We start from the raw sequence: 18,238 nt of genomic DNA, 5'->3' as shown, positions 1-18,238 counted from the left end.
GGCTGTCGACAGGTGGTAGTCCCTGATCAGGTGAACATGGCTGTCGGCAGGTGGTAGTCCCCGATCAGGTTAACATGGCTGTCGACAGGTGGTAGTCCCTGATCGTGATGCGTCTACAGGATACAGAAGTCACGGGTGGCGTCTGCTTTGATGTACGCTGCCAGGATTAGAGCGTGTCACGAATGGCGATTTTAAGAGCTCTGTCAACATTGAGGGATTTTCGTTCAAGGTGCAACGAATAACGCAACGGGAGGCCGCCGTGGTCTTGATGCAGACTCAACAAATAGGCCATTTTGCCGTGCAACGGGTTCGGTGAAATAAGCCGCCACTAAAATTGTTGATATTAGTCACAATTACCTTTACAAGAGAGCATAAAGTGCGGCTGATTGCTCCCACCGGCCAGACCGGGGGCGGTCCGCGCAACGTGTTCCGATTCGATCCAGCTGCGGGTCTAAGCGGCGCCGCCGCGGGCGCATCGGGCCACCACGTGTCGCGCCGCCCGCCATTGAGGCCGACACGAGCCCCGGCGGGCCGGCTGGCTGCCGCACTGCAGCCAAAACCAGCTGAGGCCCGGCCGGCGCCGGGTCAGCCGCCGCCGGCAAAACACGACGCGCCGACCGCGAGCGCCGCTGCGCCACGCGGCGCGCGGCGTGAATGACGAGCGTGGGGTACGCGCAGCGGAGCGGCACGCCGGTGCCGCGCGGCTGCACCGGCCCGGGCACCGCGGGGACCGGCTGCTGGCGCTGCGGGGTTGACGGGAGCCGGCCGGCGGTCGGCGCTGGCGGGCCGGCCGGCGATCGGCGCTGACGGGCCGGCCGACGGTCGGTGCCGGCGGACCGGCCGACGGTCAGTGCCGGCGGACCTACGCTGGCGAACGCTGGCCGTCGGTCGGCGCTGACGGACCGGCCGTCGGTCGGCGCTTGCGGGCCGGCCGGCGGTCGGCGCTGGTGGGCCGGCTAGCGGTCGGTGCTAGCGGACCGACGCTGGCGGGCGCTGACCGGCGGTCAGCACTGACGTGCCGGCCGGCGGTCGGCGCGCCCCGCAGACGACTGCAGGGCACCACGCTCCGGCCGCTCCGGCCGCTCCGGCCGCGCGGTCGATGTGCGCGTCTACTCCACTAATGACCGCCGGTCGTGCGTTATTCATCGCGCCGTCGGTTCGCTCGTCTGCATTCTCCGCCGGCGCGGCGCCCAGCGGCCGGGCTTGCGGTGCGTGTCGCGCAGCGCAGCCAGTCCCCCGGCGCTGTCTCGCTGACGGTGGCGACGGCGTGTCCGCAGGTGTCATCTTCCGGTGCGTGTCGCGCAGCGCAGCCAGTCCCCCGGCGCTGTCCCGCTGACGGTGGCGACGGCGTGTCCGCAGGTGTCATCTTTCGGTGCGTGTCGCGCAGCGCAGCCAGTCCCCCGGCGCTGTCCCGCTGACGGTGGCGACGGCGTGCCCGCAGGTGTCATCTTCGTGCACGTCCGTCTACCTGGATGGCTCGGAGGCGCGCGGCAGCCAGAACGCCACCGTCATCGTCAACTACGGCTCCTACCACGGCTCGGCGAGGTGAGCAGCGGCGTCGCCACACCGGTTCGGAGGGACGACGGTAACGGAGATTAGTTTTGATGACCCGATGGTCACTCGGGCGGCTGCGTGTTGCGTGAGTTAAAGGAAGAACGCCACCTTTGAAGCTGAAATCGAACTGCTGCAACACGCAACCAGACTGCATGGCCAGTTTTCCCCATACCCTACGTCAGTAGCTGATATTGGCGCTGTGGAATGTGTGTTGTGTGATGGAAATGTTTTGAAGAAATGCTTCGACGGAAGTCCCACTGACCTCTTTCAGAGAACACATTTTCTTTAACACGTTATGCTTTGATTTTACCACATCCGACCGCAAAGATCGCTAAAGTATTTGTTCACTAGACTGCGTGACCAAATTGGTCCCATCATAAGTTGTGCGAAAGGTTACGCTATACTATTTCAATTGGAATACGCTATCTACAACATTGTAATCTAGCGGAAACGAGGACCAAGGGCTGCGGGACTAAAGATAAGCTGTATTGGCCGTCATGCCGTCAACTCTAAGGCTTCGCCGTTGCGCCCGAAACCAGCGCGTTTGTCCGTGCAAACTGATTGGTTAGGTTCCTTTAAGATTTACCGTCTCTGCCACGTTTAGAGTAAGTTATTACTGTTTGCAGTCTTTATCAGCCTTTTGTGCGATATCTAATCAAAAGGAATTGCTTGACGTGTATTTTGGGTGACCAAGAGGCGTACTGTTATGCTGCGTACTCTAACTCGTCCAGCGCATACAATGCAGCCTATTTTCCTGAGAGCTACCTGAAGATGGCACTGATAGATGTGGGGTAAAGCTGATCGACCATGTTCTTTTGGTAGCGCAGTCATAAGTCAACGGTAGCGACAGCAGAAAACACGACAATGTGTTGGGAAGCGGGTTGCTTATATTATGATGAACTTAGGTGGCGTCGGGGGTAAAAAAAAAAAACGCAACTGAATAACAAGCAACAGCCGTTGCCCAAGAATGAGCTGCGCTGCTGTTTGTTTGCTTTTCTCGCGCTTCGTCCTAAAATGGAAAAGGATTAACATTTCCATTAAATATTTTACACGTTTACAGAAGGATTGAGACGACGTGCTACTATAAGGGACGGAATTGGCGTTCGGTCTCTCGTCTTCGTGTGATGTGTTACCGCGTTTGCAACGTTTCGGCCAGTCAGTTCTCTGGCCGTCGTCAGGTGTTATGTGAGACTGGGCAAAGCTCTGTACAGCGCCTGTCTTTCAGCCATGTAAGCGTCACAATCCGGATAATTTCCATGTAATTGCCAAGACCTTGTGTGGATATCAACACACCAGGCTAGGGACGATAATTCCAAAAGTTATGCCATCCGTAAACAATTCTGCTTCCGTTACGCGGGTGACAAATGGGCTACTGGCATAACAGCGTAACGCTCGGGAACGCCGCACTGACGTCACTGGCAATGGCATCACGCGTGACCGCACATAGACATCTGGAAGTTAACTCAGTCGCAGTCGTTGCGACGCAATGAAGCCATTATGTCCTGGGACGTAGCATGACTGATAGTCCCGTTAATCTGAAGTCAGATGACTGCAGTCTCTATGCCAGCTCCATCCCCACGCCGAGAACAGCCAGTTCCTTTGTGTGGTCATGCCAGTCGCGCGGAATAGAATCGTGTATGCCTGATCCCATGCAAGCAGCATAACCTCCTGATCCGCACCGTTTTGCCCGGACCAGTTTCTATGATCCAAAAGCGGCCGCTCAGAAGATGGTCTGATGGCCGTGGTGACGTCCGGCTGACAGATCAGCTGGCAGACAGATCAGGCCATGCTAATGCCGCTCGTGCTATTCCTGTATGTATCTTTCCCAGCTATTGAAGTTCCCGCCGATGCTTTTTGTGTTGCGAACCAGGCATATCTGCGATTACCATGATGCTTGCTGTGGCCCTGTGGCCTGTGTCGGTGTGAACCATGCGGACGCCCACTCGCGTCTGTGCTGGGTTGCAACGGCTTGCCTACAGACGAGTGGGCACTGCTCTGCGCCGTGCGCTTTGACGCCGTGACGTGTTTCAGTTTCCGCGTCTGGGTGCCGGAGGAGCCGCTGGACATCGAGATCCCGGATCCGAAGCTCAGCCAGATCCGCGGCTGGGAGGTGCGCCTGCCCGAGACCAACAAACACCCCAACGACCTGGGCAGGTGCGTAACGGATGGGGTGCGCTGATTCGCCGGAGCGGAGATGAGTTAGACGAACTGTGGCAGCGGAGACGGTGGCCTGCTGTCCGGTCAGAGAGGCTTCGAGCAAGCCGGCGCTCTCGTTGCCTTGTCTTTATGTAAGGTCAGACGTTTATAGTCGAAGCCAGTCAGGGTTGCTGCCTTACGAAATACAAAATGACGTATTACCGTCGGCCAGACCATCGCCCATTTCGCGGCCATTACGGCCAGCGCGCCATGCTGGCTCCACGGTCGTCGCGCCGGGCACAGAGCGTGTCGCTGACGGGCCCCGGGCGACGCGGCGCCCGTGCCGCCACGCTGCTCCCGAGCCCGCCCCCGCCCCGCGGCCGCCAGCTCGCTTGCTATTCCGCCGCGGACCGGAGCACCCGGCGCGTAACCCTAGCCGGAATCCCGATGGCCACTTGGGAGCCGCGGCGACGCCCCGCGCCGTGGCCGTATTGGAGGCGCCTAAAAACGGCTCCTGTTTCCGGAATGAGATTTGGGCGGGAGGATGGCGCCCGCGACGCTCTCCACGGACGGCTGCCGTAAAGAAAATTAGTTTCTATTTTAAAGAAGCACGCTGATGGGACTTTGGAGCTAGCTCGGCGCTCACTCTTCGTCCTACGAGTAATGAAGTTTTACCCAGATGCACCTCTGAGAGCGCCCGGGATGTGCCTGACGGAGTACTGACATTGGTATAGCGAGCAGACGAACTCAAAGAAGACGATACTTACGACCTCCTCATAACTTCGTCACGTCTGAGATCAACCTTCGTCGCTGCCAAATTATGTTTTTCGTGTTGAAGTACGTAGTTTTAGTCGGTTTTTCCCGGAGTATTATAGGCATGATGCAAAAACGTACACGGTGCCGTGTGTGGAGAGCGGCCACCGTTCCAAGTGTCCAGGCAATGCCAGCAAGCCACTATCCTTATGTAAATACATGCATCCTACTCAGCGGGCAGTGAGCTAGGTCGTGCTGGCCGGCGGCCTGTCCGGTCCTGTCCCGTCATCAGTCGGTCCAGCCGGCACCGTCTGGGGACGCCTTCCGACGCCAGTCGACCCGTACCGGTTGGCGACGACCCGTGGGCGCCGCGTGCCCGGTGGCGCTGACACTCTCTGACCCGGCAGTCTGTTCGCGGTCACGGAGACGTACCAGAGCGGCGGCGGTGGACAGATCTGCGAGCTGCGCTACCAGCAGACCGAGATCGAGGTGAGGCGGGGGAGCGGCGCACGTCGGGCACTCGGCTGGCACGCGTTGCCAATCTCGCCGGGGTTTGTCGTCAGCGCGCCAACTCTGATGTGATCGTACGCCATATTTCTCTCTGAAGCCGGAACAGATTCAGCCAATGGTCACCGTGCGGGCGGCGGACGGTGACGCCGGTGATGAATCACGCAAAGGATGCAATCAAGGCGTGTTGCCGTGCCCAGAATCGGGATGAGAGCCGGTGGATTGGACCGTTGCACCGGCCGATCGCGTGGTTGTGGATTTTGAATTTGTCTAGCGGGTGAGCTCTTCTAAATCCATGCGTTCTGGTCTGTAGTCGGATGTGAAATGTTCCGGCTTACGAGCACGGAAATGTTCCTATTGTTCTTGTCTAGAGTTTCTCTTTTTTCGTTCGGACAAGTGAATGGGAGTTGCATGCAGTGAGATGTCTAGCAGTCACGCGAAAAGGCACGCTTTCTTTGTCAGCAGGTACAGCCACCATTGTCCTGCAGGTCGTTTCATTATGCAGCAGGAGATTCACGCTCGACTTCCCTCTTCAGGTGTACGCCAAGTTCGTCTCCCGAGATGACAACTCCGGCCGCGTCTCGTATGTGGCAGGAAGGAAGACGTCGCTGCGCGTCACTGACCTGGTCAGAGGTCATCTCCGGGTCGCTGACCCTCAGTTTGCCACGCTCCGAGGCAACCTGCTGGTGGGCAAGGCCCAGGGACGCACCAAAGTTCAGGTGATTCCGTGCTGCCGGCATGGCTTCGAATTGCTTCCGTTTTGGCAGGTAGTGGAAAGGACCACTTCATTCACGACAAGGGTGACCCTAGAGGCCTTTCGGAACGTGCAAACATGATAAGGCTTATACAGTTTTCTTCAGCAATGAGAATGGTTCAGGCGCACCTTCAACCACTGCAAGAGGATGCCTAGCACTGGCACTGAGACTAATCAATTCGCCTGCACACGAGGCGTGCAAACTTGCTGGGTGCGTCCAGCGGAAAGATGACCATTTGTTACGTTATTCATTACTGCTCTGTGGAAAACATGTCTGCCCCCCTCCTACACCGATCCGGAGCACACCCTGTCCGGGGCAGACGGGGTCCACTGGCAAGGCAGACGCCCGTCTCACATGGAGGTCTTGAACGTGCCACTGTCCCGGAGCTGGCGACCGCGAAGGGGCCGCGGACAGGCCAGTCGCCCCTCGGACGGAGGCTCTGAGCGTGCCCTGTCCCGGAGCTGGCGACCGTAAAGGGGGCCGCGGACAGGCCAGTCGCCCCTCGGACGGAGGCTCTGAGCGTGCCCTGTCCCGGAGCTGGCGACCGCAAAGGGGGCCGCGGACAGGCCAGTCGCCCCCCGGACGGAGGCTCTGAGCGTGCCTTGTCCCGGAGCTGGCGACCGTAAAGGGGGCCGCGGACAGGCCAGTCGCCCCTCGGACGGAGGCTCTGAGCGTGCCCTGTTCCGGAGCTGGCGACCGTGAAGGGTGCGGTGGACAGCCGTGCGTTTGCCAGTGCTGACAGTGGGTGGCGCCAGGGCGAGCGGGCCAATCAGAGCCCCGTCCCCGCGGGCCCCGGGCTTCAGCGCAGCGCCGCGGCGGCCCGATAAGTTATGCGTCTCCATTTGGCCGGCGATGGGCTTTGGGCGGCCGGATGGCCAGTGGCGTTGTTCGGCGCGGCCGCTGCCGACAAACGCCATCTGTTTGCCGGGGCGTGCTCCAGCTCCGCACCGTCTGACACTCATCCGCCGCCGCTGCTCTTCCATTAGTCCTGCACCGCTCTCCCATCGCTCTCACCGCTCTTCCTGCAGCAGTCTTTCACGCTCAGCCGCCGCCCATCCGCTGCTGCTCGTCTATCAGTCGGCCACCAGCCACCTCGCCCGCCACTGACCCACCGCCGCTCATCCAACGCTGCCCTTCCATCAGTCGGTCATCCACCGCTGCTCTCCCATCAGCCGGTCATCAGCCACTTCCACCGTCAGCGACCCGCCGCCGCTCTTCTACCGCTCCTCTTCCATCCCTCTCCCCCCCCCCCCCCCACGGCGTTCGTCGACCAGTGCCCATCCACCAGCGCGCATCTATTGCCTCCTCTCCACCGGCACCCCCTGGACGCCCCTCCCCCCACTCTGTGTGGGCATCAGAGAGGCACTTTCCACATCGAGGGCTGCAGGGTCACGCAGTTAGCCGCTGCTTGTGCGAATCGCTTGGTCTCCAGAAGGCGTGGGCTGACACTCAGCGGTTTGTGTGAATCGCCATGACCGCGCGCCCGGATGACTGCGACGTCGCGGTATCTCAGGGCTTACTTCCTGAACATTTTCCCAGCAGCGTTAAATCGAGTCCGGGCAGATTGATTGCATGCTCTCGATGGTTTCTTGCAACCGGCGGCATTATGTGGCATGTGATATGGGTCCAGCTTAAGTATTCTTAAAGCTCCGTTCTCAACAAGGCCACGTGGCTGCAAAACTGACTGAACTGACAGTGACTGACAAGACAGCCTGAGTGATTGTGCTGCACGGAAAGTACGATCACGAAATGTGCGCTTGCGTCTGTTTATCTTTGGAGCTTTGTTCCGCGTCTACCAAACGGAGCTTCTTTTCTCTGGGCGGAATAAAGATGATATCAGGTTGTCGCTTTCTAAAGTCGATCAAAAGCTTAGTCGATAAGGTTGAGCTGGCCTGTCCCCAGGACCTGAATTCTCCTCGAATTTCGACCTCTTGAATTTGCTGTCATGCTGTCATGCTGACTAAGATTTACAACAAAAAATAAAACTGATTAAGGATTGCTTTAAAGAAAAACGACTTTCCAATTCGAGCCCATGTGAAAATACAGCTTTGTGAACATGTACACATGGTACATCTTCGGCGGAGAAGCTATGAGAAACGCATCATGTGCACTGTCTGGAAGTACCTTCATCTAAAAGGGCACGGTAGGTAAAGGCTCGTGACCAGACGGGTCAACAGAAAACCCGTCTTAAAAAACAGCGCGGTCAGCGCTTTTATATGAGTTTGAAGTCCATGACAGCAAGAAAGATCATGCACTCCTGATACTTTGGTATTATGAGTTGGAAGTTTGCAGAACACAATGGACATTTAGTTTGTGAAGAGGTATACATTGGTTAAACGACCTTATCAATCAGGTAAGCGTTCATGTTCAGGGCTCTTCGCTAAAATCAATTAACACCAGGCCAATATTACTTACACTCTGGAACACGCCACACAAAATGTGTCTATTCTTTTTCACTATTTTTGTGATGCAATCAGGTGGAAGATTTACCGCCGACCGGTACCTTTACCGCCCACGGCCGCCCCTATCACATTTTTTGCATTTCCTTGGCTCAGCATTCGGGCTCAGGGGAGCACACAGAGGAGGATTGGGAGGAGGAGCGTTCAGTCCCCCAGAAGCATATAAAGTAACGCCGTTGGATGATCTGATCTGTTGGAAGCGAAGGGATGTCGTCTAAAGAGCACCGTATAAGCACCAGACTGCCCCGTGTCCGTGCACACGGATCTCCGCACTGATTCCTTGGCCATGCGCTTGAACAGCTAATCGATCAATTCCTACGCTGTTGGGCATGATCCGGTCACAGATGCATAAGAACAGCGCGACACCTGCCGGCTTGGGTCGCTGTGGTGCTCATCTGTGCTAACGATGACTTTCTGCAGCTGAAGTAAGATCAGAGACGATAATCACAAGCTGCGTAATGTACGCATACCATGTACTCGCGCCGCATTAGTTCATTACAACGTTCCGTGGAATTATTTGTAGAGTTAATTCCTCGGGACACCTGTCCAGCACATCATGCGTTCAGCGTTGTTTCGTTTCTTTTTTACGGTAACAATGGCAGTAATTGCTGACGCCTCTGCTGTGGGCACTAATCCCCTTCCTCAAAGGTGCTTCGGCTCGGTACAGGTGCGCTAGATGGCGCTGCGGTTGGCCTGTGTTCCGGTGTAGCGCCCACCCTGTCCCGGCCGGGTGTACGTGCCTCGGCGCACCGCCCGCTCTGTCGTGGCCCGTGGCGCAGTGCCGTGACCCCGGCTGGCGCGGCGGCCGCGGCGGAGCTGGCAGCTGCCGGTCCCCTGGCAGGCGGCCACCGTCCCGGGTCGGCCGCCGTGTAAACGGCCTGTGTCCGACCGAGGCCACGGACCGCGGCCTCGGCTGCCCTGTGAGCAGCTCCACTGCCGGGGGAGGGGGGGGGGGGGGGGGGAGTGGCGGGCCTGAGCTGTTCCACCGCTGAGCAGTGGCGGGCCTGAGCTGTTCCACCGCTGAGGAGTGGCGGGTCTGAGCTGTTGGGAAGGGACGGGTTTAGTCGCTCGTATTCCCCTGACGGGGAATCAGTCGGCCTAAGCTGCTCTTCTCGTGGTTAGAGACGACGGTCTAAATTGCTTCTCAAGTGAAACTGCGAGGGGGTCTGAGCCATCCCTCAGGTCGAACTATGAATGGAACATCGTCCTGGTGATGGAAGGACGGGGGGGGGGAGGGGGGGGGAGGGTGATTCAGGATGAGAGGGAGGAGCACAAAACAGTATTTTGGAAACAGTCTGTTTTCTAAACATTTGGGTAGGAAATATACGGTAAACGTTTCTGTGACGAGGGAAGAGAAAGGATATTGGTTGCTCCTACTGTTAACAGAAAAACAACGACAAATGTATATTTACGCCCGTTGGTTGTGACATGGCATGTGTGAACAGACGTAAACTTAGAAGCATTTCGGGTCTTTGGGAGCAGGATTTATAGCTCTGGATGTGTTCAACTCCCACGCTGTGATGTAAATGTGTGCTGTATATGAAATCATGTGGTGGATTTAGGACAAAAAAAACAACACACATTTACACCCATGGGTGGCACCGACCCTGGCACCGACCTGCCCTGTAAGTGAGAGAACGAAAGTCGATCTGACCTGTTCTTCTGTCGGGGCGGCGTTCAGGCGGAATCGGCGGCCTCCACCGCCGACGGCCGACGGAGGACGCATCTGTTTTTTAGCGCCCGGCTCTGCGCGCCTGGCCTGCGGGGAGCTTAGCCGGGCATGGAGAAGGCTCAGCCGGTCCTTGTAATGGCGAACCGGCGCTGTGCTGCGGCTCAGGAAGCACTAGCCACACTCTCCAAATGAAACGCCATCGACCTGGCTTGGGTTACCGCGTTATGATGTGTACATCTGCTGGTGATGAAAGCCATTTCACCGTATTTTGCAGCCGGTGCAGTTCACCCAGGCGCTCCCTGTAATTGCATGCATGTGTGAAAGCTATCGCGTGGTTGCTTGAAAAACCCACACTCCCATTGGACGGAAACCAGTTCAACTTCTTCGAAAGCCTTTTGGAGCTTATTATTGAGGTTGCCAGGCAGCTGAGGCTTTCAGCAGGTTCCCAGATAAGCTCCACGAGCCTGCACGCTCGTGGTGTGAAAACCAACAAACGTTGCCTCCGTTTACCGCGGCGGCGCAGTCCATGGCTCGAAGGTAAGGCCACCTGGAGATCGTCATTCACGGTCTGCCTGGGGCGCCCTGTCACAGTCTGTCTGGGGCGCCCTGTCACAGTCTGTCTGAGGCGGCCTGTCACGGTCTGTCTGGGGTGGCCTTTCACAGTCTGTCTGGGGCGGCCTGTCGCAGTCTGGGGCGCCCTGTCACAGTCTGTCTGGGGCGGCCTGTCACAGTCTGTCTGAGGCGGACTGTCACAATCTGTCTGAGGCGGCCTGTCACAGTCTGTCTGGGGCGGCCTGTCACAGTCTGTCTGGGGCGCCCTGTCACAGTCCGTCTGGGGCGCCCTGTCACAGTCTGTCATGGGCGGCCTGTCACAGCCTCATTGGGACCGCCTGTCACAGTCTCCCCGGGACCGCTGTCACAGTCTCCCTTGGGACCGTCTGTCACAATCTCCCCTGGACAGCCTGTCACAGTCTCCCTAGGGCAACCTGACATAGTCTCCTTGGGACCATTTGTCACAGCCTGCTCGGGACCGTCTGCCACAGTCTCCCTGAAAGCGTCTGTCACAGTCTCCTTTGGATAGTTTGCAACAGTCTCCTTTGGATAGTCGGCGACAGTCTCCTCAGGACCGCTGGTCACAGTCTCCCTGGAACCGCTGGTCACAGTCTCCCTGGGGACAGCCTGTCACAGTCAGCTGGGGACAACCTGTCACACTCTCCTAGGGACAGCTTGTCACAGTCTCCCTGGGACCGTCTGTCGCGGTCTCCATGGGACCGTCGGTCACAGGTTCCGTGTTTTGGTCGGCGCGGCGCAGGGCAGGTCATCTGCGGAAATGGCGGCCGGCTAATCTGCTCTGCATCGCCGTAAACTTCCGTTCCGCAAATACACGGCCCGCTGCCGTCAAATACACCTGTGGGCGGGAGGCACGGACTGCACAGGCGCCGCCGGCCAGCCTCACCAGGCTGGCTCCAGGCCCCCTCCCCCCCCCCCCCAGGCCTCGGATGCTGACGCGGTGCCGTCGCCGGCCAGACCGCGGTGGTCGCCGTGTCGGCAGACAGCGGACGCCCTGTCTGCGCCGGCGGCCGTGTGTGGGCCGGCTCGCGCAGCGGACATGGACCACATGGCAGGCGTGGACAAACGCCCGGCGTCCGCTTCGGTGCCAGACCTGCCAGGCTCCAAATGCGGGGGGAGCGGGGAGGGGGGGGGAGGTCGGAGACAGGAAGTGGGCGGGTCGGAGCTCCTCTTTTGCGCTTAGCGGCGTCCTCAGGCCAGAAGGCAAAGTCACCCGGTGCGCCATTAATCGTCGCCAGTTGATTGGCCGCGGCGCGTGGCCGCGTCATTAATCGTCGCGCGCTGATTGAACCGGACGCCGGAGAGTGGCCGGTGCCGGGCAGCGGCTCGGACGGCGCCTGCCGCGGAAAAGGTCAGCGCGAGCCGGCCCGGCCCCGCTCTGCGCGGCCGACGCACCGGTCGGCGCACGACAGCCGGCGGCGAGGATTGATCGCGATTGATCGCGCCACATACGCCGGGGACAGCCGGTGTGGGTTAGCCGGTTATGAGCCGGAGCGCCCTGGGAGGCGGCGGCCGCCTGCGACGGGCGGCGCCGAGCCCACCCGACCTGCGCGCCGCGCCGCCCACTCCGTGCGCCGGTATTGTTCTGCAGATGCGGCGGATGGCGCAGAGAACGGGCCACCGCAGCGGACGGGCGTGTGTCGCAAGCTTCCTGTCCAGAACGGGGTCTATGGCGGCGCTGATCCGGCTCTAGCGGTCCGCGGAGGCCATCCGTAGGCTCCGACATTACTCAAACAATGTTTCGCGTGTTTCGGATAGTTGAGCGCTGAGTGAGCCGGCTAGTCAGCCCCGACTGGCGGATCATGTTGCCGGTCACGTGCCTGTGATCGGCCCTGTTGACGTCGGGCAAACACGTCTGCACCAGCACGACTCTGACCGGCCTAGCGCGCCGGACAGGCAGCTGGCCCGCCCCACCCCCACCTTCACCCCCGCAGCGGCCGCCGACGCAATGCTGCAGCGGTTTTTGCGCTTCTGTCGCAGCGGCGGCACTCGGCGCGCTCTCTCTGCCCGTCTATCCGAGTGGCCAGCGGTGCGGCGGGGCACAGAGAGCCGGCGCAGGTCCTGTCTGAAGCCAGGCTCCCGCCGAGAGGCCGCCGGGTCGGTAGACGGACGGATGTTCTGCGCGGGACATCCGCGAACGTTGCGGGCAGTGCCATCTCTGTTGTCGCGAGCACGTTCCTTTTAAGTGTTAAGCGTCGCGCTTTGTTGTTGTTTTTTAATACAGCACACTCGTTGCGTATATTTCACATCGTAGTAGCTCCAATATCGGGTGGGTATCAATAACCGCAATGAGTGGAAACGTTGCAATGGATGGTGGGTAGGTGAACCCCGCCAATCTATAACACATTTGCGACATGGCCGCCGCGTCCCCTCACCTCCCCTCTCTGGCGTCGTCTCGCCCATCCCGTGCGGTCCCGCGGGACGGTCCCGGCAGAGGAGCAGCAGTCGTGCGTGCGGAGCCGGAGCCGGAGCCGGAGCCGGGCCGTGGCTGGCAGGTCTCCAGGCGGCGCCGTGCTGACGGACGGAGGCCGGCGCCGTCCACCGGCCGCGTTCCTAGCGCCTCCAAACTCAGGGTTACGCTTGTAGTGCATGTCGTGGCAAACATTCCTGAGGACTGGCAAAGTGTGCAGCGTCCGCTCCAGGGTCACGGTGCCTCTGCCGCGTCTTCCCTCGGCTCATTCATGATCGCAGATCCGTGCCAGTTTTCCTGTTGTTGGGAGCTAAGCCCACGGCGGCACGTCAGAGGTACACGTCGGGCTGTCACCGGCGGGATTCGTGAGAATCCGGTATGTCTGAACTGGCCAGACAGCAGCTGATAGCGACGCTATGGCCGGAGTTGAAGGCTTGTATTATTGATCTCAGGCCTGCAGTCACAGAGTAGATCGTGAGTCCATGCAAAAGTCCTTGTAAGTCAATGAGTTCCCAAAAGGCACTTAAAGGGAGTGGATGGGCAGGCTTCACAGATTTACGACAGGTAATTTACTTAAGCCTGATTTACTGGACGGATGGAGATCAGCCGAACGGGATGTGACCGGCTGACTTCAGGGTATCTGTAAGTGGATTTCAGATAAATTCTTGCAGGCTTGCAGCGCCGCGGCGTCGGCTCAGGAAAAGCAAAGATCGAGGCGTTTTCGGAAATCGTCGTTTGACGTCATCACTTTTGTCAAACTGCGACGAAGTGCCCCTGACACGGCTGCTGGGAGGCAGCAGCTGCCACAGCTTGCCGAATCAAGCGTCTCCGCTCCCGACATCGACGGGAGCCCCACATCAGCGGCGCCCGCCGATCTGGCGCCTCCGGCCGCGTGACCCAAAGCAGCCCCTCCCCGTCAGTTGACCTCCCGTGCTGGTCGCCCTTCTAGGCCGATGGGGACGGCGATTAGCCCGAGTAGGCATATGGAAACCTCGCCGACTTAAGAGCGTGCTCAGTGGCTTGTAGGCGGGTTTCCGCGGTTTTGTGGTAACTAACTCTGCGCATTGCCGGAGGCACTTGGTGGATTGTTGGATTGTGCTCGAATGGAAGTCGGCAGTGGTTTGGAAGACGCGCAGTGGTTTTATAGTCACAGTGGAGTAACGCGCCCTGAGGTCCACGGAGGGACTCCTCTGAGCTGTTCCTTGGGTAACCGACCGACGTGTGTCCGGTTAAGAGCACTGATGCCTCAAGCGACCCTCATGCCTCCCTTGCCAGCGAGTTGGGGGCCAGTCTGGCGTCTTTGCATGGTCTCTCCAATCTCCGTGAGAGAACTGTCACCCTTGAGTCCCGTCCTGAACCATGCCGGGTCTTGTCGGCAGCTGTTGTCACCCATCACCGGGGCTGAGGTGGCCAGCCGGGAGTTCCGCGTGGCCGCCGACCGCGTGGCCGTGTCGGCGCTAGAGGCCGGCGTCATCAGCGGACTGCAGCTGACCGTGTCAAGGCGCGCCGACAACGAGTACGCCGCCGTCACTAGCGTCACCAGCCGGCTAACGGCCCAGTACCAGGTTTGTGCCAGGGCAGAACCAGCGTTAGCAGCCGACTGACGATTCAGCGCCAGTACCAGGTCAGGGTCAAGGCAGAGCCAGCGTCACCAGCCGACTGGCTGCCCAGTACCAGAGCAGCACCAGCGTCACCAGCCGGCTGACGGTGCAGTGTTAGGGCAGAGCCAGAGCAGAACCGGCGTCACCAGCCGACTGGCTGCCCAGTACCAGAGTAGCACCAGCGTCACCAGCCAGCTGACCGTGCAGTGTCAGGGCAGAGCTAGAGCAGAACCAGCGTCACCAGCCCGCTAACGGCCCTGTCCCAGGAGAGTACATCATCGGTAACAGGTCAACGCGTGGCCGTTACCAGGACGGTACCCAGGCAGGGCGCCGTCAGCGCTCGGGAAGGACGCCGCTGTCACGGGCGATACTAGTGCCAGGTTAGTACCAGGCCAGTACCTGGGAAGAACTGTGAGCTACACCATCAGTACCAGGCCACTACTGATGCAGAATTACAGAACTTGAACGATATCGTGGCAGTACTAGGGTGTTGGTGTAGGACATGGGTGGTGAGGTCGCACCCCCGCACAGTCGCACCCCGCACGTGCCAGGTAGATGCCTGGACTGAAGGATCTTGACACCCCAGCGTCAGAATGAGCTCGGTGGGCGAACCAATATCTGCCATACCTCTCCAGCCGGTTGACAGGCTATCCTAGGTTGAGGGTCCGGCCCGGGATCAGACTGGATGCTGCCTGCCGCTCTCCAGCGCTGGCCTGACGTGAACGCTCTCAGGCGACAAACCGACATCGTTGCCCGCGCCCCCGGTGTCTGTGGTGGTACCGCATCACCACCTGCAATTACGTGTTGCAGGAGTTCTGCGAAGTGCGAGGGTGTTGCCGATTTCGCGGGACTCCACATCCGTTCAACCGGGCTTCCCATGGAACTTGGTGTATCCGTCTGCTCTTCCCGTGGCCTGGCGAAAAAGAACCGTGGATTTAAGTGGCTGATGACAGGTGTCCAACATATTGCCGGACTCTCTATGAGGTTGTCTATGTGAAATATCGTCTCATCGGAGGGCCTGCTGGACATGACACTGCCTCCGTATACCATGTGTGATGCTGTCCCCTGCGTCGCCAGGAGGGCCTGCTGGACATGACACTGCCTCCGTGTACCATGTGTGATGCTGTCCCCTGCGTCGCCAGGAGGGCCTGCTGGACATGACACTGCCTCCGTGTACCATGTGTGATGCTGTCCCCTGCGTCGCCAGGAGGGCCTGCTGGACATGACACTGCCTCCGTGTACCATGTGTGATGCTGTCCCCTGCGTCGCCAGGAGGGCCTGCTGGACATGACGCTGCTCTTCAGCGACGGTACGCGCACGCCTCTCTCGGCCGTCGATGCCTCCGCCTACTACCTGGACGTGGAGACGCTGGCGCCGCGCGTGGTGGCGCTGGCGCCTCAGTCCAGTCAGCAGCCGCGCGTGCTCGCCATCGGACCGGGCAAGGGCAAACTGCTCAGGGTGAGCAGCAGGGCCGCGTCAGGGTCGACCTGGCCTAGGGCCACCTCCCTGCCTCAGACTACCTCTACGTGTCAAGCGGCCACAGGGCCCGGTTGTGTCAAATGCGGGAAGCCGTGTCTCCGCGCGGTTACTGTTATCGGCTGTTTATGAAGTCACCTCACCGGTGATTGTGCTGTGGGAGTGTTATATTTGGAACTCTCTTACGTCACGTCCAAAGAACAAGAGCTGGGGTCTGCCCCGACGCCGCCGCCGCTCCACATGCTTCAGCCCACACAGATCGTTAACGGACCATGGCCGAACTGGTCCTGGCGATTGTCTGCCACTCTCTAAATCCTTTGATGCCAACTTCCACACCCACGCTGGTCGGTTAGCGTTGGCTTTACCTATGTCCGCCAGGTTGGTGGCGATATCAGTGGTGGTCGACATTTAACCCTCGCCTTGATATGTCGTTTTCATGACGCGGACTGACAAGGGGGAGAAAGGAGGCGATAGGCCCTCCCTCCCTCCCGACCGGCTCTCCCTCCCGACTGTCAACTGACCTCCTCGTGCTTTTATGTTCACCGGACACGACAAATTTCAAAGCGTACTCATGTATGTAAAATCCGCGTCCCAGACTGGGACCCATCAATGATACGACCTTGACAACCCTGGAATCCAGTTTGAGAGGATCTACAGTGGGTGGCCTCATTTCAAGTCACGCTATGATCCTGATGTTTCGGAATCTGGTTTGATATAATGCACTGCAGAAACACTTTCCGGACCCAAAATCGGCGCCCTGAGAGTTGGTCTTCCTTCTAGGTCTTTGTGTGACCTTGAATCATCAGGTGCCGTGAACACTGTAATTGACGCAGGTGATCCAGATGAGATAGCTTTTCACGCTCATCCCCTACAAGTATTCGTAACACATACAAGGAACGAAGAATAACCCTCCCGTATTTTAATGTTGTCTCGAGGTTAGGGAGGAACAATAAGACCACGAACTTCACTTCATGATGATCGGTACAGGGCAGACTTTGAGATTCACCCGGTGCGTCAATTTTCTAGGCATAAGCGTTAAAATCGGTGCTCCCATATTTTGACGTGATCTTGAGGTCAAGCAGAGATTTGTTGCGTGTATTTTGAGTCTGTTCGTATCGCTCCAAGTTTTCTTGTGCCATACAACCGTTAAAATTCTACCACCACTGATGTAGTCGGAGATGTTAAGCTACCGGACATGCCTAATCCGAACTGGCGAGCGGCGCGAGCGCCACCTCTGGTGTGATCGCTGTCTGAACCACCCCTCCCTGGCGGCCGCAGATGTGACCGCTGTCTGAACCACCCCTCCCTGGGCGGCTGCAGATGTGATCGCTGTCTGGACCACCCCTCCCTGGGCGGCCGCAGATGTGATCGCTGTCTGAACCACCCTCCCTGGGCGGCCACAGATGGGATCACTGTCTGAACCACCCCTCCCTGGGCGGCCGCAGATGTGATCGCTGTCTGAACCACCCCTCCCTGGGCGGCCGCAGATGGGATCGCTGTCTTAACCACCCCTCCCTGGGCGGCCGGAGATGTGATCGCTGTCTGAACCACCCCTCCCTGGGCGGCCGCAGATGGGATCGCTGTCTGAACCACCCCTCCCTGGCGGCCGCAGATAGGATCGCTGTCTGAACCACCCCTCCCTGGCGGCCGCAGATCACCCTGGAGACGGACGAGCAATGCCGGGGGCCGCGGCGGGAAGCGCTAACCACCACCTACGCCCACGTGGAGGTGCAGTTCGCCGGCCAGCTGCTGGCCGAGGGCATTCAGAATGACGCGTCCCACCTGCTGGACCGACCGGAGCTGTACGAGGGCGGCACGAGGCGACACGGCCTACAGCAGGTGCGTGTGCGGACCGGGGAGCAGCAAGGTCGGCAGGACACTGAAGCTATGGGGGCCGGAGAGCGACTGGTGATCGGTTTCGTTAGGAGAGGAGACGTATCAAAGAGCGAGCTTCGCGGAAACTGTTACATGTGGCGAGAAGCTGTAATGCTGGCGGCACGCCAAAATATGCACATGGCTGTTCTCGATGCACATCTCGTATGATATCGGTTCATCACGTTGCATATATTAAACTTGGTTATCAAGCTTTTGTAAACAAAAATACCACACGCAGCTATCACAATTTTCATCATTACCAGACAGTCTGCCATCGCTGTATGGTGGTTAAGTGGTCGAGGTAAATACAAATGAGAAGGTTAAGTGAGAGTTAGCAGCCAGTACCCGCCTCGGCACTTCCTGCTAACCCTGCATAACCGAATGCGCCGGACTCACCAAGCCAGCCTTTCCCGACCTCATCGTCCATCCGCCGCGTGCCGGCAGGTCCTGGAGGACGTTCGTAAGGCCGG

At 59.1% G+C, this 18,238-nt stretch overlaps 1 protein-coding gene across 1 annotated transcript; it reads left to right on the top strand.

Annotated features, from left to right (window-relative positions):
• Positions 1-1,441: 1,441 nt before the first annotated feature.
• LOC119112237 (transmembrane protein 132C) lies at positions 1,442-18,238 on the top strand (the record flags this gene model as incomplete). Its single annotated transcript, XM_037236335.1, is given in 8 exon segments — positions 1,442-1,545; positions 3,586-3,708; positions 4,851-4,932; positions 5,487-5,669; positions 14,196-14,381; positions 15,690-15,875; positions 17,547-17,732; positions 18,213-18,238. Coding segments are annotated over 8 exon segments (1,076 nt in total), but the record flags the coding sequence as incomplete, so codon positions are not given.

This window comes from Pollicipes pollicipes, unplaced genomic scaffold, assembly GCF_011947565.3.
Source record: "Pollicipes pollicipes isolate AB1234 unplaced genomic scaffold, Ppol_2.1 Scaffold_7261;HRSCAF=8764_pilon_pilon_pilon, whole genome shotgun sequence".
In the NCBI taxonomy this organism is placed as follows: domain Eukaryota; kingdom Metazoa; phylum Arthropoda; class Thecostraca; order Pollicipedomorpha; family Pollicipedidae; genus Pollicipes; species Pollicipes pollicipes.
Note: the sequence above shows the minus strand (reverse complement) of the source record. Positions and strands in the feature narration are given on the sequence as shown.